The 25,293-nt window shown below is 40.7% G+C and overlaps 3 protein-coding genes across 4 annotated transcripts; 1 reads left to right on the top strand and 2 right to left on the bottom strand.

Moving 5' to 3' along the window:
• The first annotated feature begins 2,002 nt into the window (after nt 1-2,002).
• Nucleotides 2,003-3,373, top strand: LOC104421144 (protein SOB FIVE-LIKE 3-like). Of its 2 annotated transcripts, none has more exons than XM_010032997.3 (2): nt 2,003-2,377; nt 2,754-3,373. In XM_010032997.3, exons 1-2 carry the CDS (start codon nt 2,369-2,371, stop codon nt 3,177-3,179), a joined length of 435 nt encoding a protein of 144 aa, XP_010031299.1. In that variant the 5' UTR covers nt 2,003-2,368; the 3' UTR covers nt 3,180-3,373. The 2 variants fall into 2 exon arrangements, with proteins under 2 accessions (XP_010031299.1, XP_039160284.1); XM_039304350.1 differs by having other exon boundaries at nt 2,003-2,635.
• Nucleotides 3,374-7,222: 3,849 nt separating this feature from the next.
• Nucleotides 7,223-10,766, bottom strand: LOC108955039 (E3 ubiquitin-protein ligase Praja-2). Its single transcript, XM_039306734.1, has 3 exons — nt 10,706-10,766; nt 8,601-10,267; nt 7,223-7,940 (listed from the first exon to the last, which is right to left on the bottom strand). The coding sequence occupies exons 1-2, from the start codon at nt 10,764-10,766 to the stop codon at nt 8,961-8,963; spliced, it is 1,368 nt and encodes a 455-aa protein (XP_039162668.1). The 3' UTR covers nt 7,223-7,940; nt 8,601-8,960.
• An 8,833-nt stretch (nt 10,767-19,599) lies between these two features.
• On the bottom strand, nt 19,600-21,351 carry LOC104434379. The gene is made up of 2 exons (XM_010047317.2): nt 21,319-21,351; nt 19,600-20,976 (listed from the first exon to the last, which is right to left on the bottom strand). The coding sequence occupies exons 1-2, from the start codon at nt 21,349-21,351 to the stop codon at nt 19,600-19,602; spliced, it is 1,410 nt and encodes a 469-aa protein (XP_010045619.2).
• Nucleotides 21,352-25,293: the final 3,942 nt, after the last annotated feature.

Below are 25,293 nucleotides of genomic sequence, written 5' to 3'. Positions count from 1 at the left end.
TCCATTCTGACGTGCTCGTGAGAAAGGACTTTTGAGTAAGGGATTTTTTCTCTTTACTAGCCCAACTCTGCACGCCACTTTCGTTAATCAATCATTATGTTCAACGGGACCGGACCCAATCCATGGTGGGAAAATCAATCACACCCGTTCGAGATCTCGTGAAGGGTAAATCACGTTCACCGACTGTTGTATATGTCTGAACTTGTGAAAACTTGGCGATTGCTACTGAGAGAAAAAGGACAATGCAAAGTTGACCCAACAACAAGGACATGGCGGCAAGAATTCACCCCATGGGGCCTAACTTGTCTGATGACACCTCACAACAAATCATGACAAGAGACCAGAAGTGGGGAACAACCAGAATCGTGCCCACTGAAACGGGAACAACGTGTGGCCATGCCTATTTTGTCTTTTTCTTCTCTTTCTCTTTGGTTTGATTGAGCGTTAAGGCGATTCTCCTTTCTGCTTCATTATTAGCTCATCTTGTTAAGCATGTTTGGAATACAGAATGCCCTGTTTCATGTGATGACTCTGACGTTGCGAAACAAACAAACGGTCCGATGTTAGGGTCCATTGGTTTGCAGACATAAAAAAGTAAAGGGCTGGACAACTTTTCCCTCTATCTCTGGCATGTGGCGGGAATGCAACGATGAAACCTTTGATAAGACAAAAAAGTAAACCAAACGATGTCTTGATAATTGTCTCTCCCTGTGTCGATTATGTAGACGTGTGATTAACACTCAAGTAGTGCACATTAAAATTGACATTTAGAGCGGAATTTACCCTAATCTTTTCGAAATCTGGAAAGGTTGCTGACTAATTGCAAGAAAAGAATGTAGAGGACTTGTGAGACTATATAGGGGCAGATCTCTCTAGAGGGTAAACTCATTTAGTGTGGTATTTTAAAGAAGTGATTCGGACAATGATGAAGGGAAGTAAATTCAAGAGGTTATCTGTCCGATCACTATAACTTATCATCACCAGTGAGTACATCATCCATCCGCATGACAAAGTTATGGAGGGGATCATTAAATCTTGGTCAGATGGTTACGTGGTTTTGGCATTGGAACAGATGAGAGAGACGGGTGCTGCCAAAGATTTAATACCTCTCCATTCCCCTATAACGCTCTAGTGCACTCAAGTTTCAAGCAATCGACAAGGGTCTTATTAGTTCAATGCTCATTGACTATGAAGAATTGAGAGATGTGACTTTCTTTTAATTTGGACACGGAAGATCCTCTAGATGGAGGAGGAGGATTTTCTGCAGTTCCCTACTGATTTTCTGCTAGTTTAAGAAAAGGGGGTGCCTTTTGTTTCCTGAGGTAGCAACAGAGTCGTTGTCGTCCTTATAGCACAATTGATGACAATTTTTGGTCTCGAGTGGTGGTAGGGTATCAGGATTGGTTTACACAACCTAGTGTGATAATTGCAAGTGGATGTTTACGCAAGTGGATTCGTTGCGTTACTTTGTTGAACCAAGTTATAAACTTTTGTATATCTAGCATTATTCTTTGGAAGCGTTTTGTATTTTTGCGGTTGCCTATCATAGTACCGGGGCAATTCTTTGGCTTGCCCTTCTTGTTTTTACATATCTGTAACTTGTCGGAATTAGGTCAAGGGGGGATTTCTATCGATGAAAATCCTTGACTTACCATGGAGGAAAGTTCTTTGTATATCAAAGAATGTAGTTATAATTAAGACATGAACCTGCTTTCTGAGGAGAAGACGCCCTACAAATTAGAGGGAGACAGGAAATCAGAAGTAGACTCACAATTTTGACAAGTCCCTCCACAATGCGCAATCTGCAGAACCTAAAACTCGCAGTTGAAGTTATCTTTTTCCAACTTTTACACTACTGGCTAGGGGAAAAAACAAAAAGCTTGGTCCGTATTTATTTGTCAATGCCAGGACAGAAGAATTTAAATATGAGAGAGCTAAATAAGGCAGGGAAAGAGGTCTTCTTCTTTGCATTATTTAAAAGCTAGTCTTTTCATATATTCTCCCTTAGTTTGTAGGGCTCAGTTCCACACCTGGACTCTTGCATTTAAGACTGCACTTTTTAATTAATGACAGATTGCAGAGCAGTAAATAATGGTTGTATCTTCACTTGTGAAGCCCCATGAACCCAGTGAACAACCCATGTCCTTTCATATTCAAGAAGCCCTCTTTTGTTTTGCTTTTTGATGCTTCTTAAGAGAGAGAGAGAGAGAGAGAGACGAAAATTCTGTCTTTGGCTGCTTCTCTAGCTGTCATCTTCTGATTCAAGTGAGAGAAAATTTAAGGGGTATTTAGATTGCAAGGTGGGCGTTGGATTTGTCCCTGCAGGGTCATTAGACCAAATGTGGTTCCATGTAGCTTTCAAGATTACATGAGATGGGTATGTTTGCTCCTTTTGTATAGGAAAAATCTTTCTTGAGTCAGAGAAAAATAGTATAAACCCAGCGTTATATTTCTCAGGTTCCTAAATGCAAACACAAAGCCAAGAAGTCTCCTATTTAAGAACCCTAGCTCTCTCCCTTATCTACTTGCTTCTATCAATAGCTTCAACTTGTTTTCACTTGCCTTTAGTTAATGAAGGAGGACCTTTTTGAGTCAGAGATGCAGTAACCTGTTGAGAGCAGCTCGTTTCTCCCAGGTGGCTAAATGCTTACACAGCGAAAAGGCCAAGTCTTTCTATTTAAGAACCCTAGCTAGTTCTGTTATATTCCACTTGATTCTGATTTAGGTCTCTCTTTCTTATTTCTTCTCTTCAGGCAATGGAGTCTTCGTCCCAAGCTTTTGAAGGTTCAGAGGAATGTCTGAGCAGTGAATCTGGTTGGACGATGTATATTGGGTCTCCAATGCAAGAAGAAGATGAAGGTGCAGGTGATGAACAAAGTACTCATAACGATGCTGATGATGCAGAAGATGGAGGTGGTAAAGTTGGTCGTGATGGTGAAGCTGAGAGTGATGATTCAATGGCCTCTGATGCATCTTCACGTCCTAGTTATAGAGGACGAGTTGCCTCAAAAAATGGTAAGTCATGTGCTGCTAAAAAGGGTCAGTCCAGGAATGCTTACAAGGAGGAAGAAGAAGAAGATGATGATGATGATGATCCCAAGCAAAGAGCATATGGCACTAATCCTTCTCCGAGTAAAGGCAAGGTGAGCAAGAGCTTGAGGATGAAGAAAAAGAAGTAATTATATGTATTTTTGGCTCCTCCACTAGAAATTATCATAGTTTTTTGGGGCTGGAAAAAAAAAATGTTTCTTTCTCACTGATATGAGATAGGGATGTTTAGCTAATTGTCAATGTGATATGCCTTTTTGCTTTTTTGAATCATAAGTACTGTAAGAGCTCAATCCAAAGTTATATGATGATGTTGTTGAAGGTATGGAAGATTGCAAATATCTAAGGAAAGAGCTTCTGTAATGTCAATTTATGCACACGCATTGCACGCACTCACTTGCATTTATATATATTTGACGAAAGAGACAACGTCTGGATTATCAATGTAAGTGTTTGCAGCTGTATTCACATGGTATCGAATAATTATATACATGTTGGGCAAGATAAGCTATCATTGTTAGTTCAGCTGATAGATTAAGTCAATCAGTGGTTCAATTAGAAACACGAGATCTACGCTAAGAGATGACCTGTCATGGGTTCTTAGGATATAGTGAACGATTGGCTCTTACGATTGCGTGTGAAACTGCTTGATAAGGGTTCATGTCGGACCCCAATTTGGTCGAAACAGATGCATGATGAGCTTACTGTACTGTCATAGAGCAGCTCAAAATTTATACCTTGTCCTCAATCATGAGTGCATATCCAGTGTGGAGCCAAAGTTCCTGGACTGGAGGGGCCAGAGGCTGTCACGGAGCGGAAACACATCAGACAATCCGCCGAAGCAAAAGCCATACATGAAAATTTGAGAATCAATTCACGCTTCTCGAACATCATTCTTCTTTCTTAGCAATAACTGAGCAATGTAACCGCAGCAACCCATGAATGAATCAGTTCGACTTCGCATGAGATCTCTGAGTTGGTAAGTTCATCAGCAGAAGAAAGCTCAAGGGACCAAATAGTTAATCAATGCGCGAGGAGCATCGAACCAAGAAATCATGTGCGATAAAGAACAGGGCTAGCGCGAGAGTAGTTCTCACATGAATAGGACGGACGGGGTCGACAAACCAACATCCTTTTGTTGCTTTTTGTCTGTGGGACATGATCTGGTGCACGTGAGGTGGGGTGAGGGGAATATCAGTAAAATAGACACCAGAGAACAAACAAAAAAAAAAAATAATAATACGAAAGATGAAGACATTTCTTCTGAAAAAGGTCACTACCAATGTGCCAACTAGCAATATTGTTGTCTCTCTTTATAATGTACCATTAAGCAATGCGTAGGTTTCGTAGCTTTCGGCCATTTAACAGTTCGCCCTTTTAGCTTGATGAGAAGTTCACAGACTACGCTTCATTTCTTGATGCTGACGTTGAACGAGCCACTAGATTCATTGAGTAATAACTAATGTCATCGATGGCAAAGGAAAAACTCCAAAATGATCTCACACAGTTTGAAGCCCTTCTTTTGTATTGGGAGCATAAATATCAATAGCGTCAGTTCACAATCTAAGACGGATTAGAATTTGCATAATTACGCGACCCTATTTGGGTTTCGCAATTTTGTACCGCGTGTATATTTATAGATGTTAGTTAATAGTTAATGGGTGGTCATGCATAAGAAAAATTAGGGTTTTTTTTTAGTGTTTCTCTTACTTTATGATTGGAGCCATGAATGCCTTTGACTATTTTCTCTCTTCCTCTCTTTTGAAGATCCTAGAGTGTTTTCCATGTCGGTAGGTAACTTGGGATGGTGTTCATGGATCTCGTGGTTTGAATACGGTCATTCCTTTGCTAGCTGCTTTTTTACCTTGTGAGGGCTTGATTGGCCCACCTGCATGCACTAATAATCCGCGACTAATTAGAATTGAAAAAGCATAACTAGTGGAGATTTAAGAATAGTAAAGCACAGAAAACAAGTAAGAGTATGCTTATAGATGTTAGTTAATAGTAAATAGGTGATCATGCATAAGAAAAATTAGGGTTTTGTTAGTGTTTCTCTTACTCTATGAATAGGGCCATCAATGCGTCTAGCTATTTTCTCTCTTCCTCTCTCTCTTGAAGATCCTAAAGTATTTTCGATGTCGGTTAGTCCCTTGGAATGGTGCTCATGGATCTCGTGGTTTGAACTTAATTATTTCTTGCTGGTTGTTTTTTTTATCTTGTGAGGGCTTGATTGGGCCACTGGCATGCACTAATAATCTACGACTAATTAGAATTAAAAAAGCGTAACTAGTGGAGATCTAATAATAGCAAAGGGAAAATGACACAAATGGTCATTCTACTTTGGTCAAATATGTAATGTTTTTCCTGAACTCTTACTTTATTCAATGTGATTCATAAACTTTAGTCCATTGTGTGATGTCGTCCATGAATTTTTAATTTATTCAATATAACTCCTAAACTTTGATCCGATATTCAACTTATTTTATGAGCTTTTACACGTTTTTATATAGTTTATGGACTATATTGAACATTTATTAATAGTTCAAGGATTATATTAAACAAATAAATAAAAACTTATGGATAACATTATACATTGGACCAAAGTTTAGAAAACACATTATACAAATTAAAAATTTAAAAACTACATTGCGCATTGAATCAAAGTTCATCAATTATTTGTGCTATTATTCCAATAATAAATTGAGATGATTTATCTCAGCTGAATTGAAAGCATCACAAGTTATCATATGTTGTCTTGGCAAATCAAATATGTGTGGAATGTGGATGTGCAAACCTCACTTTCGTAGTCCCCCAGTTCATTTTCCTTCAATCAGATTCAATTGGTACAAAGCTCTTCCATAAATGCAGCGTAGACCAATCCGTTTGAAATTGAGAGGGGTGGTACCATAACATGGAGATGGAGGTGAGCCTGAGACCGAATCATGATTCATGTCCTAGCAGCAGCACCTTAGTAGGTCCAACTAAATTCGAAACATAAATAAATGGGCGTTTATCAATATTTCTCTTATCCATCCCAATTTAACTTTTACCAAAAGGATCGTGTTTTGCGTCCAATCTTTTGATTGGTGGGTTACACATATTAAGATGTATCGGCGGCATTTGATTTGGTTAAGTTTGCACTAGAACAACGTTCATAACCCGAAACCCTCCGATGAAAGGTGTTGTTGGAAGAAAATTCCCTTGACCAAACAAAGAGGAAAATAGAGCTGTCTTTGCAGGTCTAGGTTTTACGCGGACATGTCATTCGGCTCGCCCGTTGACCATGTCTAGTGAATGCAATATGAACATGGTATTTTTCCAATTGCGGCAGACCTACTTTGGACCAAAAGACGGTGGAAGCTGTGAAAGCTGTACTGTACTCACAACATCTCAAGAGGGAGGGAGGCAACCGATGTTGATGGGCTTGGCCGGCCCATGAGGAGCACAGACCTCAAATACCTTTCAGGTTGATTTAGGCAAGTGCTTGGCCCACCAGGCCCAAACATCATCCGGAAATTCAATTTAGCAGCGTTGGGGAGAGGTGGAAAAGTCGTGCTTAAATTTTCCTTAGGAGAGAAATACGAATGAGAAGTGATCACACGGAGAAATTTCGATGCATATCTATCGATCGGATTGGGATCTCAATGCACGATCGAGCTTAGACATGATTCTTTTACAAGATGCTATAGGCCAATCCTAAACCATCGAGGCTAACTAAATCTCAAAAGGTTTGACCTATCCTAGTCCGGCCTAGCATGGCCTGCCCGATTTAGAATTAGCCCTACAGAGGAAGAAATGCAATGCATTGTGTTCAACTGCTTTATTTATTGTCCTGTTTTTGTCTGTGAGGTGATTTTATCACACTAACCAGACCTCGAGAAATGCATTTTAATGAAAAGTGACAGGTTCTTATCTGATGACTTGAAATGGCTCGAAAGATTACATTAACATATATTTATTGATACACGAAATCCCTTGCATATATATATTCCCACCTATCTCTTTGAATCTTCATAGAATTAGAGAAGTTCATGAGAATCTACAAGCCAAAATGGCCAAAATGGCAATGGCATATGTGGCCCAAGCACCGCACCTAAGCCAAAAATGGAATGGAATTGTCATGGCAACGAAAAAGGCAGTCGCCACAAAGAATATGCTAATGTGCTGAAGAGCATGGGATAACGTCAGGTACTTGGCATTGCTACTGATGTATTTGCTTACAAAGAGCAAAGTAAAGGCTAATATGACCGCTGCTGAGTATAAACAATACATTGGAGGAAAGTGATGTCTCTCCTGGATCGATGCCACGGCTAGTTCCGAGGCCGATGCCAAGCAAAATGAGACGACGATCTTCTCCCAGGCCAGGCCATGCTTCGCGTCCAGCACAGTATGCAGAGTGTCGTCTGCCCTCCTACCCATCTCGAGGTCTAGAGAGGATGGCACCGGCAGTTGCGACTGCGGCAGCTGTGGTCGGGAGGATGTTATTGCTGAGAGATTGGGAAAAGTGGGATGGGTGAGGTTGCATGTTGTGTCGAGCAAGGTGAGGAAATTGGATGTCCAACTTCCGCATTTCATGTTATGATGATGCTCTGTCGTTAGGGTAGCTCCTGAGCCACAGACCTACTGCCCGGACGCATATTTATATCACATGTAGGGAGAAATTTCCTCATCGACCGTCCGGAATTGACTTGAAGACTATCATCAAACACCTTATCAGCTTTAGCATCTGAGTCGGTTGATTAAGAAGACCACGGAGACCTTATCTCTTGCGCCTGCCCAAACGGAAGTGCTTCATAGTTTCGTGGAAAGCTCCCTTTTAAATCTTTGGGGTTGGCTCACTGATTGCGCATTCCTTCATCATGCCATATTCACACACACGAGGGGGAATGCAGCTGGTAGGAGGGGTGGGACCGGTCGTGTAGGACAACACAGAAATTCATTATAGTTAGAAAGTCAAATTCTAGAAGTTAGACGTATAGGTGAAAAGAGATTGCTTGCATATAAAAACATTTAAATCTAATAGACAAAAGAATATGAAATACTTTAACACCTCCTCTCATGCGAAAGTCAGATTAGGAACAGCAGCATAGAATTCGACAAAAGGGGGGCGGCACATGTGAAATAAATTGGAGAAGAACCCGACTCTAATATCACATTAGAAGGTCCAAACCAAATGCTGAAACGTGTAGGTAGAGGAAGACCGTGTGCATAGAAAGTTATATCTAGCCCACCAAACACAGCAATAGAATTTTTGGATGGATTTAAGATTCAAATGGCGAGTAACCCAAACTCTTAATAACTTGTACAAGCAATCTATCTTGTCCAAGGATGCATACCACCTCTATTTAGCGAAGAACAAGGGGCATAAAGCATTACAGGAATAGCAGCAGAAAATTATACAGCCCCTGAAGCCTTAGGGGGACTACATTCAAACAAAACTATCAAAACCTGCAGTGACTCGCCACAGATCATCTGATGTGCAAACCATAACGAAGCAAACAGGTCAAAGTGGTTCCTATAAAGACATGCTAACATGAATTATACAAACTTACAACTTCATAAGCCATTGCCCTTCAAGACCACCAGCCGAAAAAAGCAGTGGCGAAGACTCAGAGACAACATAGACTACGCAGAGTTGTCTGAAGAAAACCTACCATTACATCAAGTTTTATTCTCCCAACAGTTAACAATTCGGGTTCTTGAGGTATAAAATGCCCTTTTGCCCTTACCAAAAAATGTTGAACTTCTGCAGAACTCAATCATCCTTGCTACAAGTACAAGATAAGAGGGTCTCTGATGTGCCACTATCTACATTTTTACACAACTTAATACTCAGTCCAGACTTGTACAAAACAATGTTGGCCCTGACTCATGAGTAGAGGCCAATCCGTGCTCTCCCGGTCCTTCCCTGCTCATGATACTGCACCATCAGCAGGTAATTCATGACGACACACAGGACATGTATTCTTCACGCGCAGCCACATCAAAATACAATCGGTGTGGTATTCGTGGCTGCAAGGCAGCTGCGTTGCAATGTCCCTGGCCGAAAATTCATCCTTGCAGACCGGACAAAGCCCATCCTTTCCATCCACATCCTCTTGAGTCAAAGCCAACTTCGGTAGATTCCGGATCACTGCTTCAGAAGCCGGGGACCCTCCCACCAAAGAACTCTCATTCTCAGTAAACTGACCAAACATGGTCTCGTATTCTGCAGAATATAAGTAATCATCATCATCATCAAAGTAAGTTTCCAGCTCATGATTCAATCCTGCCGTTGCCACTAAATTATCTGAATTCAACAAAACCTCCCATTCCAAGTTCCCAAAATCTCCAACCACTTCGACACTCGCGTCTTCTTCACCTTCATCTGCAATGATAGGTGTAGAAGATACAGAAATGGATCCATCATCATTGAGAGGATCAACAAATAAGCTCAACACCTCTCTATCATCGACACAACTCTCAACTTCCTCCCACTCCAAATCGAGATCCTTGACCTCCCCGCCATCGGCTTCCACTGGAAGGGGTTCACCCCAACACAAAGGAACGCCACAGAAATAGTCATCCTCATCAATCCCGTGATCCAAACTCAATTCATCCTCTGAACCTCCACAAACCCCCAATGCTTCCGCCAACTCCAAATCGGAATCGAACTCGACATCACGAACACCGCTCCAGCACTGCTCCATTTCGCAAACCGTCAACCCGGCTTCGCAGGAATCGAACCCGGAAGCCCCGGTCTCCATAAAAAACTCATCTTCACAACAATCCTCGTCCACAAATCCAACATCCTCGTCCCCACCCGCGCCAAGCCCTAACCCGATCCGCAAATCTACATCCACATTATCCATACAAACGTTGTCATTCGCATCGATCACCCCAAAATCCAACCCGTTTACCTCCTCCGACGCCGAATCCGCCCCGCCCGCGAGCTGCGGATCCTCGACGAACAGATCCACGCCGCAACCGCCCCCGCCGCCGAGCTTCCGGAGCCGATTGCCGGAGTCGGGATCGGAAGCGAAGTCGACGTCCAGGAGATCCTCGATCCGATCGTCGGCGGCGGCCGGATCGCGGACGGGCAGCGTCAGGTCGTCGTCGGAATCGTAGAGATCGAGCGCGCGGCGGGGCGGCGGCGCCGCTGGCGGGGGAGGGGCCGGGCTCGAGGGAAAGCGAGCGGCGGCGGTCCCGCGGCGGCGGTGGCGGCGGCCGGAGGAGGTTCCTGAATGAACGCTTGAAACTCATGTTTTTCAAACTGAGTGCGGTAAATTGTTTGCTTTTCGTGCTTGCTAAACTCTTTTGAAAATAAAATTTCCGTGATTTTATCTATTCAGCTCACCAATTTCACGTGGAGATTTGTCTAGATGAATAATTCAATGGAATGACATTAAATCCTTGAGCATACTAAATGAGACAGTCAGGATGATGAAAGGCAAATCATATCCTATACATAACCCCCTCTCATACACTTGAGAGATAAGTGTAGATAGCTGCTCATACACTTGAGAGATAAGTGTAGATAGGTTAAAGAGTTCTCTCGCAAAATGTACGACAACCGAAATGATGAGGGATAATTTATTTCTTTATCCCAAATACTACAAGTGATCAATTGCTTAACTTCAAAGGCTTCATACACTTGTGGAATTTTTTTTCAAATTACCCTTGTCAAGAACAACCTCACATTGGGGCAAATGAGGAGCAAATGGGAGGTAAGACAGCATTATGAGATGAAGAAAATGGAAAGAAATTTTATTATTCTCACTTGCATCAATCTTCAAGTCATGTTATTACATTGAATTCATGTGGTAATTTAAGTGTTTTAGGATGACGAAGAGCATTTCTTTTTCTATCCTACATATTTATATTATTTACATAGCCCATTTGAGCCTGTAATTTTATTTCTTCAAACCTAGTTAGTGATCATTCCCCACACCGAGATAAAGCAAAAAGCAATTGTTCAAACAGTATGGTCTGGAGTGTTGAAAGAAGAAGAAAACCTCCCAAAGGTCCAAATGTTAAAAGCACCATATGATCATTCAAAATAAAATCAAGGGCATGAAAAAACAGTGTGCCTAGTAAAAGCAAGGCAAATGCCCATAAAAAAGAAGTGAAGAAAAAATGAATGAAAACTAAGGGTATGAAAATGCAGTATGTTTGGTAAAAATAAGGCTAATGCTCATAGATGAAAGAAAGAGAGTCAAGATAGGTGATTATCGGTTGTAAAATGTTGTATCCCTAATGGAGCAGTATTCAAAGAGCACAAATACCGAGTTTTTATAGTTAGTGAAGCACATTGGCAAGACAATAATTGGTGAAGAAGACCGGCGAGAATGCCAAAATGATTATCAACTCTCACCCTTTATACACACTTTGAGCCTAATGATCATTTCATTTCTTAACCCATGAACCCAGCTTATATTACGTCTCTTACAAAGTCTTTTCGAATTATGGCACTTGAATTAACATAATAATTCATATGTTTATAAGCATCACTTGAAGAAATGCGAACAAGATTATTGCTTTCTCATTTTACAAGGTTCTTAACTTGTAAACCCCGGAGATGATTGTTGAATTGTTCTTTCAATAGTCTTGACTCAAAAAGCCCCCTTTATTAAGCCATTGACCAAGCCCACATTACGGTCCCTATTAAAGACCTCTCAGATTGATAAGGTTATACTACTTGCGAGAATACTCGGACTTTTGTTGGTATGATAATAGTGAGATAAAGTGATTCTCCTAAAATAGCCATTCTGAATGAGAGTGAGTGAAAAGTCTCTTATTTAGTATTCTTAAGAAATCCATGCCATTGTCTTGAACGACAATTCTTTCATGTGGAAATTTGGGGTGATGCAAATATGGTAAAGTCATCATACATAAACCTTGATTGAATTGATGAAAACCTCACTGAATTTTGAAAATGCATTTTAAAGTTGCTCAAATTGTCTACATTTTGTTGAATGCATATTAGTTTTTGCTATAATCATGTCTGGTAGATAATATTTCCTTAAAGATCGAGTAATACTTGACGTTCAAGTTACTCCTTGAAGCCTTGAAATTCGGCGTACTTTCGTAACCCGAAGCCATTTTCGTTGACTTGGCATGCTTTCGTAGCTCAGTTGTCATTTTCATCAACTCAGCGTGCTTTTATAGGTCGATGTCCTCCTTTATATCAACCTAGTGTGTTTTCGAGCTCCAGAGTCCTTTCATTGACATAGCGTACTTTTGTAGCCCGGAGTCCTTTCATTGATCCGGCGTGCTTCCATAACCCATATTTTTTATATTGACCCGGCATGCTTCCATAGTCCAAAGTCCTTTTTATTGATTCGGCATGCTTTCATAGCTCGATGTCTCTTTTAATGGACCCAATGTGTTTCCGTAGCTTGGAATTCTTGACCTTGTGTGCTTTCTTAGCCTAGAGTCCATTTTTATTGACTTGGTGTGCTTCTGTAACTTGATGTCTCTTTTAATAGACCCGGTGTGCTTCCGTAACTTGGAGTTCTCGACCTAGCGTGCTTTCGTAGCCCAGAGTCTCTTTTATTGAACTGACATGCTTCCATAGCTTGAATTTCCTTTATATTGATCTGGCGTGCTTTTGTAGCCCAGAATCCTTTTTATCAACCCAGCGTGCTTCCGTGCTTCCGTGACCCGAAGTTCCTTTATATTGACCTGGCGTACTTCCGTAGCCCATAGTCCTTTTCATTGACTCAACGTGCTTTCATAAGCTTGATGTCTCTTTTAATTGACACAATGTGCTTCTATAGCCTGGAGTTCCTGACCTGGCGTGCTTTCGTAGCCTATAATCTTTTTATTGACTCGGCGCGCTTCTATAGCCCGATTGAGAGTTTGTGAATTTCACCAAAATCTTTCAATGCGTTATTGACATCTCACAAAATATTTTTTTTTAAATATTTCATTCTGGATGTGAATGTTTTTTATTGTTCTCGTTATACCTTAGTCTAGATCTAGGTATTTCGAGTTCTAAAATCTTGACATTTCAGTATGGATTTTGATGTCTTAATTATTTTCATCTAAACATTTTACTCTGGATGTGAATTTTTTGGATCTTTCTCGTTATACCTTAGTCTAGATCTAGGTATCTCAAGTTCCAAAATCTTGACATCTCAGTCTGGATCTAGATGTCTTAATTATTTTCATCTAAACATTTTACTCTGAATGTGAATATTTTTCGATTTTTTTCTCATTATACCTTAGTCTAAATATAGATATTTCGAGTTTCCAAATTCTTGACATCTTAGTCTTGATTTGGATGTCTTAATTATTTTCATCTAAACATTTCATTAAATGTGAATATTTTTCGATCTTTCTCGTTATACCTTAGTTTGGATTTAGGTATTTCGAGTTTCAATCAGTCTTGATTTGGATATCTTAATTATTTTCATTTAAACATTTCACTCTGGATGTGAATGTTTTTCAATCTCAATTTTCATCAAAATCATTCAATGCATGTGCATTATTCAAAATTTAGGTCTCAATTTGTTTTTGAAAACAACTCTACGAGCTCACCTTTAAAGAGGGTAATTGTTCACACCATAAATTTTGGTGATTTGTTTAGTTATTTATTGTATACAAATTAGGGATTAATTTTTACCCTAAAAAAATTAGTAATTAATTACATATTATTTTAGGTGCATTTATTTGTTATTATTGCATTTGCATTGGGTTGATGACAAATGGGTTTGAATTGATAGTACTAAATTTTAATTTGGCAAGTCGGACTAAACCCGTAAGAGAGCAAATTGGCCCAAACCCGTATCCTCGATGAGATATTACAAACTTATCTTTGTGAGATTTCAAATTTGAGAAAAAGTTCTATTGCAATTTTGAAAATCAGTGGAGAATATTCATTTTTTGCAAAGAAAATCCAGAAGAGATGTGGAAAATGAAAAGATATATTGCGTTCGGGAAATTTTTTTTATGGATGTTGATTTGAAGAGGAAAATAAAACCATAATCCTTGGCTTATAAAAGGGTTTTTTATCACGTCGAAAGGGGGCTTGGAAAAATTCAACACAGAGAGAAGCTCTTTCGTGGAGGCTTTTCTTCGTTCCTTGGGAGGTAAAAAAGAAACAAAAACAAAAGAAGAAGAAAAGAAGGCTTTTGAGAAGAAAAAGGGGCACTGTTCTTCTTCTTCGTGCAGCCGGCCACCGCACCCCTACGCCGTCGCCGCTGCGCCGCCCGCGTCCGGTTGCCAGCCCCGAACGCTCCGCCACCGCTCGTTTCCCCCGCGACACCACCGCTGTCCCGATCTGCCCGCTCGGGCGCCCCGACGACGGCAGATCTGAGCCGGTCGCCGCTCCACCGCCGCGCAAGCCCCCGCACCGGCCCCCGCTTCCTCTGCTGCTCGTGCCACGCCACTACCAGGGTTCCCCTCGCCCGCGAGCTCGCACTGCCGCCCCGCCGTGCCGACCCGCGACGACTTGACGCCTCCGCGCTGCTGCTCCTGGCCGCGTCTCCGCCACTCACCGCCGTGCCCCGTCTCGCCTGCAGCCCTCCGAGCGCCGACGCCTCCGCCTGCACCCTCTGCCACCGCCGCTCAAGCTCCCTCGCGACGCCAACAGCTGCGACCCAGCGTCGACGCCCGCCCTGCTGCCTCGCTGCTGTCCCTCTGCCCGACGCCTACTGAAGCCGCGACGACCCCCGACGCGCGCTGCTGCTCTTCCGCGCCGGCCACCGCACCTCAGCCACCCCTCAGCCAGCAGATCTGCTGCACCTGAGCTTTTCCTTGCAGCTCTTTCCAACATCGCACAGCTGTTCAAGTCGACCCTTGCAGGAACTTAGCAAGCATCATGCTGTTCTATGCATCGCCGTAGCCTTGCTGGTCACCGTGAATCACGTCGTTGGTTCTTGTTTGGATCAAAGTCCAATGTAGAAAACTTGCAGGTGGCAGCCTTGCACGCTCCTCCCACATCTGCATCACCCGTCTAGCAACCCTTGGTGTCATAGCATCTCTTCATTGTGCCAAGCCTCGCCCGTGAGCCACCGCCGGTCATCCATTGAACCAATTCCATTGAGTTCAAATTTGGTAATATTATTTGCAGAATTAGGTAATTATCTTATTTAAATTTATTATCTAATACATGCTTTTCATATATGCATATGATATACATGCATATGATATATAATAGGTGCAATTAGGGCTTATTGCATAATTCATAATTGCACACCGATTTTTTATTCCATCTATAAGGCTTTAGAGCGGGAATAATTGATATCTTGATCTTTAAAACTTAAGATCAATTTATCAATTTTATTAGCAAAATAATCAAATTGATTAGATATCGTTTCCAAATTCGAACAATGGATAATATCTTTGATGGCCGTAAATGATTTGGTGCTTCTCTTTTAATTGCTTTATTTATCCCAAAAAATACAAAAAAAAAAAAATTGCATTTGCATTTCATGTAGATTAGAATTGATTTTCCTAGATAAAATTGCATGATAGAATAGTTGGATTTTTTTTAAAAATGCATCTTTAAATGATATCTAGGTTAGATAATATCTTTTGAATTAAAATTGCATGTCGAGATAAATTTCTAAGTTAAGATAGAATTTCGATTAGTCTATTTCCTAACTTAAAATAGATAACATCTGACTTTAGTTAGATTTTTATTGTTAGTCATTTTTAATTACGAATTTTTATAAAAAAAAATACAAAAAAAGCATGCGCATGTTATATAGAACTAGGTTCATGAGATGCATGACATTTAGTGATTGTTACTAAGTCCATTTAATTAGAAATTGCTTGTCATTAGACTTAGGTGATTTGGTTAAATTGCATTGCACATAGATTATATTTTCTTAGAAAAAAATCCAAAAAAGATTGAGTGATTGCGAATAGCTTTTGAGGTGAATTTTGAGCTAACATTGCAGATATTTTTGTTGCTATGAGATAAGTCTTGCAATTTATTTATTATTTTATTTGGGTATTGAATTGGTGGTTTGCGCACCCACACGATCACATTACATGTTAGGGAAGTTAATTAAAATTAATAAAACATTTTTTCAAAATAAAAAGAGAAAGGTACTGAAAGGCATTAGAAAAATCTAGTATAATTAAGTCCCTGTACCTAAAGTCTCTGGTTTGTATGAGTAAAATAATTCTCCCATTATTTGCTTAGGTGTTTAATGACCTACTGTAAACTAATTAGTGGCGACTCTTAGTTAATAATTTTTTGCATGCTAAATATTTAAACCTAAGTCGCGAATTGGTATGGGCTTGAGAGTTCATAAACTTTTAATTTATTCAATATAACTCCTAAAATTTGATCAAATATTCAACTTATATTATGAATTTTTAAACATTTTCATATAGTTTATGAACTATATTGAACATTTATTAATAGTTCAAGGATTATATTAAACAAATAAAAAAAATTATGGATAACAATGTACATTGGACCAAAGTTTAGAAACCATATTATAAAAATTAAAAATTTAAGATCGACATTGCGCATTGAATTAAAGTTCATCAATTTTTCGTGCTATTATTCCAATAATATATTGAGATGATTTATCTCAGCTGAATTGAAAGCATCACACGTTATCCTGCGTTGTCCTGGCCAATCAAATATGTGTGGAATGTGGATGTGCAAACCTCACTTTCGTAGTCCCCCAGTTCATTTTCCTTCAATCAGATTCAATTGGTACAAAGCTCTTCCATAAATGCAACGTAGACCAATCTGTTTGAAATTGAGAGGGATGGTACCATAACATGGAGGTGAGCCTTGAGACTGAATCATGATTCATGTCCTAGCAGCGGCACCTTAGTAGGTCTGCCTAAATTCGAAACATATATAAATGAGGGTTTGTCAATATTTCTCATATCCGTCTCAATTTAACTTTTACTAAAAGGATCGTGCTTTGCATCTAATATTTTGATTGCTGGGTTTACACATATCAAGACGTATCGGCCACATTTAATTTGGTTAAGTTTGACTAGAACAACGTTCATAAGCCGAAACCCTCCGATGAAAGTCGTTGTTGGAAGAAAATTCCCTTGACCAAACAAAGAGGAAAATAGAGCTGTCTTTTGAATCGTGCTGGTCTAGGTTTTACGCGGACATGTCATTCGGCTCGCCCGTTGACCATGTCTAGTGAATGCAATATGAACATGGTATTTTTCCAATTGCGGTAGACCTACTTTGGACCAAAAGACGGTGGAAGCTGTGAAAGCTGTCCTGTATTCACAACATCTCAAGAGGGAAGGAGGCAACCGATGTTGATGGGCTTGGCCGGCCCATGAAGAGCACAGACCTCTAATACCTTTCAGGTTGATTTAGGCAAGTGCTTGGCCCACCAGGCCCAAACATCACCTGGAAATTCAATTTAGCAGCGTTGGGGAGAGGTGGAAGAGTCGTGCTTAAATTTTCCTTAAGAGAAAAATACGAATGAAAAGTGTTCACAAGGAGAAATTTCGATGCATATCTATCCATCGGATTGGGATCTCAATGCACGATCGAGCTTAGACGTGATTCTTTACAAGTTGCTATAGGTCAATCCTGAGCGATCGGGGCTAACTAACTCTCTATCTGATTGCTCGAAAGACTATATTAGAATATATTATTAATACATGAAATCCCTTGCATCTATATATATATATGTTCCCCCACCTATCTCTTTGAGTTTTCATAGAATTAGAGAAGTTCAAGAGAATCTACAAGCCATTATGGCCAAAATCGCAGTGGCATATATGGCCCAAGCACCACACTTGAGCCAAAAATGGAATGGAATTGTCATGGCGACAAAGAAGGCGGTCGCCACAAAGAATATGCTAATGTGCTGAAGAGCATGGGATATCGTCAGGTACTTGGTATCGCTTCTGATGTATTTGCCTACAAAGAGAAAAGTAAAGGCTAATATGACCACCGCCGAGTATAAACAATACATCGGAGGAAAGTGATGTCCCTTCTGGATCGATGCCACGGCTAGTTCTGTGGCCGATGCCAAGCAAAATGAGACGACGATCTTCTCCCAGGCCAGGTCATGCTTTGCCTCCAGTGCAGTATGCGGAGCGTCATGTGCCCTCCCACCCATCTCAAGGTCTAGAGAGGACGGCGCCGGTAGTTGCGACTGCGGTGGCTGGGGTGGGGAGGATGTTATTGCTGAGAGATTGATAAAATTGCGATGGGTGAGGTTGCATGTTTTGTTGAGCAAGGTGAGGAAATTGGATGTCCAACTTCCCCATCTCATGTTTATGATGATGCTCTGTCGTTAGAGTAGCTACTAAGCCACAGACCTATTGCCGGGACGCATATTTATATCACATGGAGGGAGAAATTTTCCGACATCGACCGTCGGGAATTGACTTGAGGACTATCATCAAACACCTTATCAGCTTAGCATCTGAGTCGGATTGACTAAGAAGGCAACGGAGACCTTATCTCTTGCGACTTGCGCCTGACCAAACGGAAGTGCTTCATAGTTCCGTGGAAAGCCGCCTTTTAATCTTTGGGGTTGGCTCACTGATTGCGCATCCCCTCATCATACCATATTCACACACGAGGGGGAATGCAGCTGGCAGGAGGGGTGGGACCGGTTGTATAGGACAACATGGAAATTCATTTTAGTTAGAAAGTCAAATTCTAGAAGTTTAGACGTATAGGTGAAAAGAGATCGTTTGCATTATAAAAACATATAAATCTAATAGACAAAAGAATATGAAATACTTTAACACCTCCTCTCATGCAAAAATCAGATTAGGGACAGAGGCATAGAATTCGACCGCCATAGGGGGGTCACAGCGAAATAAATTGGAGAAGAACCCGACTCTAATATCATATTAGAAAGTCCAAACCAAATACTGAAACTTGTAGGTAGAGGAAGACCGTGTGCATAGAAAGTTATATCTAGCCCACCGAACACAGCTATAGAATTTTTGGATGGATTTGAGATTCAAATGGCGAGTAACCCAAACTGTTAATAACTTGTACAAGCAATCTATCTTGTCCAAGGATGCATACCACCTCTATTTAGCGAAGAACAAGGGGCATAAAGCATTATAGGAATAGCAGCAGAAAATTATACAGCCCCTGAAGCCTTAGGGGGACTACATTCAAACAAAACTATCAAAACCTGCAGTGACTCGCCACAGATCATCTGATGTGCAAACCATAACGAGGCAAACAGGTCAAAGTGGTTCCTATAAAGACATGCTAACATGAACAATACAAACTTACAACTTCATAAGCCGTGCCCTTCAAGAACACCAGCCGAAAAAAGCAGTGGCGAAGACTTGGAGACAACATAGACTACACAGAGTTGTCTGAAGAAAACCTACCATTACATCAAGTTTTATTCTCCCAACAGTTAACAATTCGGGTTCTTGAGGTATAAAACACCCTTTTGCCCTTACCAAAAAATGTTGAACTTCTGAAGAACTCAATCATCCTCACTACAAGTACAAGATAAGAGGGTCTCTGATATGCCACTATCTACATTTTTACACAACTTAATACTCAGTCCAGACTTCTACAAAACAATGTTGGCCCTGACTCATGAGTAGAGGCCAATCCGTGCTCTCCCGGTCCTTCCCTGCTCATGATTCTGCACCATCAGCAGGTAATTCATGACGACACACAGGACATGTATTCTTCACGTGCAGCCACGTCAAAATACAATTGGTGTGGTATTTGTGGCTGCAAGGCAGCTGCGTTGCAATGTTCCCGGCCGAGAATTCATCCTTGCAGACCGGACAAAGCCCATCCTTTCCATCCACATCCTCTTGAGTCAAAGCCAACTTCGGTAGATTCCGGATCACTGCTTCAGAAGCCGGGGACCCTCCCACTAAAGAACTCTCATTCTCAGTAAACTGCCCAAACATGGTCTCGTATTCTGCAGAATATAAGTAATCATCATCATCATCAAAGTAAGTTTCCAGCTCATGATTCAATCCTGCCGTTGCCACTAAATTATCTGAATTCAACAAAACCTCCCATTCCAGGTTCCCAAAATCTCCAACCACTTCAACACTCGCATCTTCTTCGCCTTCATCTGCAATAATAGGTGTAGAAGATACAGAAATGGATCCATCATCATTGAGAGCATCAACAAACAAGCTCAACACCTCTCTATCATCGACGCAACTCTCGACTTCCTCCCACTCCAAATCGAGATCCTCGACCTCCCCACCATCGGCTTCCACTGGAAGGGGATCACCCCAACACAAAGGAACGCCACAGAAATAGTCATCCTCATCAATCACGTGATCCAAACTCAATTCATCCTCTGAAACTCCACAAACGCCCAATGCATCCGCCAACTCCAAATCGGAATCGAACTCGACATCACGAACACCGCTCCAGCACTGCTCCATTTCGCAAGCCGTCAACCCGGCTTCGCAGGAATTGAACCCGGAAGCCCCGGTCTCCATAAAAAACTCATCTTCACAACAATCCTCGTCCGCAAATCCAACATCCTCGTTCCCACCCACGCCAAGCCCTAACCCGATCCGCAAATCTACATCCACAATATCCATACAAACGTCGTCATTCGCATCGATCACCCCGAAATCCAACCCGTTTACCTCCTCCGACGCCGAATCCGCCCCGCCCGCGAGCTGCAGATCCTCGACGAACAGATCCACGCCGCAACCGCCCTCGCCGCCGATCTTCCGGAGCCGATCGCCGGAGTCGGGATCGGAAGCGAAGTCGACGTCCAGGAGATCCTCGATCCGATCGTCGGCGGCGGCGGCCGGATCGCGGACGGGCAGCGTCAGGTCGTCGTCGGAATCGTAGAGATCGAGGGCGCGGCGGGCGCGGCGGCGCCGATGGCGGGGGAGGGGCCGGGCTCGAGGGAGAGCGAGCGGCGGAGGCCGCTCCGGCGGCGGCGGTGGCGGCGGCCGGAGGGGCTCGGGGCTCCGCCGCCGACATGGTTTATTTTCCGGCGGGGAAAGGAGGAGTGGGGAGGGGGAGGGCTGGGAGAGATGACGTGGAGAGATTTAGAGAAGGAAGCTTGGGGTTGGGTTTGTTAGGTGATTCCTCTTCTCTCATTTTCTTTGACTTCATTATAAAATAAAAAATATCAAAATATAAAAAAAAAAAAAAAAAAAATTATCTTTAGCAAGGATGATGGTTAGGAAGCAAATAGACATCACACCAAGCAAACTCGTGATAAATGTGATCATAATAATTGTAATGTTACGAACTTACCTAATCATTATAGAGAATTTTATTCGATGATGAATGCGTTAAAAAAGAAGAAGAAGAAGAAGTAGTAGTCTTTTTATGCTGATGGTGGACCTTATGAAAATTCTTACATCATTGAAGTGGAAAATTCGCATCAACACCATCTAGGTCACAAATGGAGCTCATAAAAGAAATTCCAAAGACAATGTTGATAGGAGTTTAATTGGGACTTGCATGGATTCGAATTTATCAAGTGGTATCTAAATGTCTTTTGCACTCGACTAGTCCTAATCAATACAAATTATAAGGTATGATATTGGCTCTCCAGATCCATTTGTTTCGGGAAAAAAAGAGATTCGAAAAATATTTTCCAAAAAATAATTGACTGCATTTCTTTAAAAAAAATGGTTGATAAAAAATGTTTTTACCATCCACAACAATCTAAATCTAAAAATTTTAAGCAATATTTTTTGCAAAATATTTTCTAAATTATGAATTTCCCGAGAAAGAGAAGCATTGCGTTGAGCGCATCTCGATCCTTAGTAATATGGAAAGAGAGCCAATTGTTTTCAATCATTTAATCATAACGAAGACTCTCCATCCAAAGATTCGATAATATCTTGATGAAAGGAATTGGTGATTTCAAATTAACATCTTTTGATAGCCAAGTAATTCCCTAAATGATGTCAAATGTTGAAAGAACAGTCTCATGACCTTATTTCCCCCCTCAAAATAAGGTGATTGTGACATAGAAACTAATAATCATCGTATTAGAAAATTCACAAATTTCGAATGCCGGAACATATCGAACAAAGGCTCTCATCTGATTCGACGAGTGGCATTTGTTGAAAATATGATTAAGGATCAAAACATACGAGATGAATTTGGGCTCTAGTCAAGCCTTTGTTAATAAAAATAGATTAGGCCTAATAGCCTAATTCAAGGTGTTAATCTCAATTAACATGAAAACCCCCGAAATGGGCCTGTCTTGCATAACTAAGCTTGGGCCTAATTTGAAGGCCCAACCAATCTTGACCATCCAGGGGCAACAACTTTTGAGATGGGCTTGGTTTTATCATACTATATACAGTAAGAACATTTATTAAAGCATATTGAAAATTAACACTGTAAATAGAAAAAAAATTGCATTTGAAAGGCAGATATAATTTTTTTTTTAACAACTGGGCAATCTCTGGAGCACTTGTCAAGCACAACTACAATTTGGAACTTCATTTTTTTTTTTTTTTATACAAAGCGATGGGACACATAGTAGTAACAGTTTCATATACACAACCAAAACGACATTAGACATGCGAATTTTAGTTCTTAATTTTCGAAGTACTATTTAAATGAGTATCAAGAGAACACTCGTGAACATTTTCCTCGTCGGAATGTTATGACATCCTGAGGAGACTAATGTACTTAGAATTAAACACTAATGCACTTATAAACAAACTCGTCATGTCAATAACGTTCTAAATGAAGCAAAAATTGTTTTGTAGGGCCTGAGAGTCCTATTGAAATAATAATGAACACTTGTATCTTATGGTGCATTTGTTTAGCTAATGATGAAAATTTGGAAAATATTTTCCAAAAAATCATATCTTGAATTGTTTTTAAGAATGAATGAATAAAAAATATTTTCATCATATGAATAACGAAAATATTTTCCACTAACTAATTATTTCAACTAATACATATAATTGTTTCTAATAAAATATTTTTAGATTATTTATTTTTTGTGAAACAAAAGGAGTTTATATTTTGACATTTTATATTTATTTTAGCTAAAACCTTGGGACATCAAATTCAATTGAACAAAGACCACGTACCCATCTTGACCAAATCACCCCAATCTCAACAATCAAAAAGTGGCCCAACTTTTCCCAAAAGCAAGCTCCCTAGTGCATGAACAAGAGACACATGCATGCCAGGATCTGTCTCAACTCCTTGATCACATCAAAAGAAGAAAGGAACAAGAAAAGAAAATTTAAAACCTCCAAAAAAACACAAGCTTTCATGGGAAATTGATCATGTGACCATGTCTCACCAAAATCATGTGGCCATGTCTTGTAAAGGCAAGCCAAACCTTCTCTCCCTTTTGAAGTCCCCCAAGTTTGAATGCCCGATCGAAAGCTCCCCAACCAAAGCCACTTTTCCGACTAAGATAATATTTATTCGGAGACAAAAGGAAGTGACCACAATTTCATGATCCACACACCTTTAGGATCTCCATAACTGGAACCCAAACCCATCTCCTTCCGTACATGTGGGGCGGTACAAGAGCTCTTTCTCAAACACCAAAAATTCAAAGAACCCTAAGGTGGGTGGCCTTGGAGCTTGAAAACATGGTGATTCATTGTCTAGTCGACCAAGACATGTTATTATTTTGATAACGGTACGTTTTATGCTCGGACCAACGTCGAAACACATGACTAGTTGACCCGGATGTAAACCCGGCTCTCGAAACCCGATGCGATGGACTTATCAATGAAAATTTTGATCTCGTAATATCGCATGCGCTCATTGTTGCTACCGCCTATGCTTTTGTTATGCATGCAGCATGCTTTGCAATTGGTAGAACAGAAATGGACTGCACTACACTAGGTATGGACAAGACGTGGAGAATGGAGTGTGAACCTTCTGACATTCCCCCCCATCATAACCTACTAATTTTTCCTGAGTTTCTGTGAATGTTCTTGTGGGAACATACCCTGCTCGCCGTCCATCTTCGCGTGCTTCGAACATTCAAATTCTGCGCAAGGACAGCCAAGAGGATTTTCACGCGTTCGGTCAAAACTTTCGGTCCAAGTCAAAACACGAGCTTCACGGACCGACCCAGCAACCTTTTCTTTTTCCCCTTCTCAATGCGGTGAAAACCGAGAAAGCTTTACATATTATTGAACATGACAAGAAATTTGCAATATAAGCCTGAATCAATCATCTAACAAGAAAGGGAAAATAAGGACCCTACCTGGATCTCGCTTGGCGGAGGATTAGGATTTTCTCAATATCATAGTACATCCAAGCATCTGGAACAATCGATTTTCTAATTTTGAAAGTAGTTTGTGGTGATCTAAGTGGTATATTTTGGTCTTATTATAGATCCAATGAGGATGCAGCGTATGATTGTTCATGTATAAATATCCTTCTTTTTCCACATAATATCAGTCGATGAGGAGCTAACTAGCAAGTCGCAGACGAGAATATTTGTTCGCAATTGTGTCTGCAGAGAAAAGGGTCAGGCTTCATTATATTATATTACATTGTATCATATTGTATTCCTCTTAAGAAACAAAAAAAGAGAAACCGACTACGCCTTGCATGTGCAATGGCCGACGACTACGCTTTGCGCGGCTCGTTTTCCGACGTTGAGAGCCATTTAAATTATAAACTAAGACGCATTTCTCCCACATAAAATTAAAATAAAGTGAGAGGTGAAGTTGGAGAGCACGCCCTCGTGTTCTATACTTCACGAAACCCTAGCCCCTTAATTTTTTTCGTGGATAACTGTTTATTGTTATTAATCATTAAAGGGTTGGCGATTCGAGGTGGTAATCGCTTTTCCATGTTCTTCAATCCCCCGATTCCAATGCTGCCCCTTAGGAAACCCCCTCGCCCCGGTCGCCAAGTGCAAGTGTCCCTCTCGAATTTAAGTGCACTAAATAATAATAATGACAATAATGAAAAGCACACCAGAATATTCTGTCTTTTTGCTCTCCATAATATGATGATTTGGGGGGAAAAGAAAAAAAAAATCACATTCATTTTCTCAATCGAAAAGCGCAAAGTCTTTGCCTTCTCTAACTCGAATGACCATTCCTTAAATTGCTACTTATGGATACAGTCTTAAATTATAAAGATCGTGTCAGGCCAGTAAAGATATAAATATGGGGATTCAACAGGGAAGATTTGACTCTAAGGAAGCCTGTTTCTTAAATAAAGTCAGCACTTTTTCCCTGAAATTACACATGTTGATGAGCATGCATTAACTCGAGCATCATATGAGAAATTAACCTTCAGTTAAGAGTCTAAAAGAAAATAGCCCGAAATTTGATTTTCGATAAATGGAGATTTTATATTTATAAGACACATTGAAACTACAT

The sequence above is a fragment of the Eucalyptus grandis genome, chromosome 2, assembly GCF_016545825.1.
Source record: "Eucalyptus grandis isolate ANBG69807.140 chromosome 2, ASM1654582v1, whole genome shotgun sequence".
In the NCBI taxonomy this organism is placed as follows: Eukaryota; Viridiplantae; Streptophyta; class Magnoliopsida; order Myrtales; family Myrtaceae; genus Eucalyptus; species Eucalyptus grandis.
This window is presented reverse-complemented; position numbering and strand designations above follow the sequence as displayed.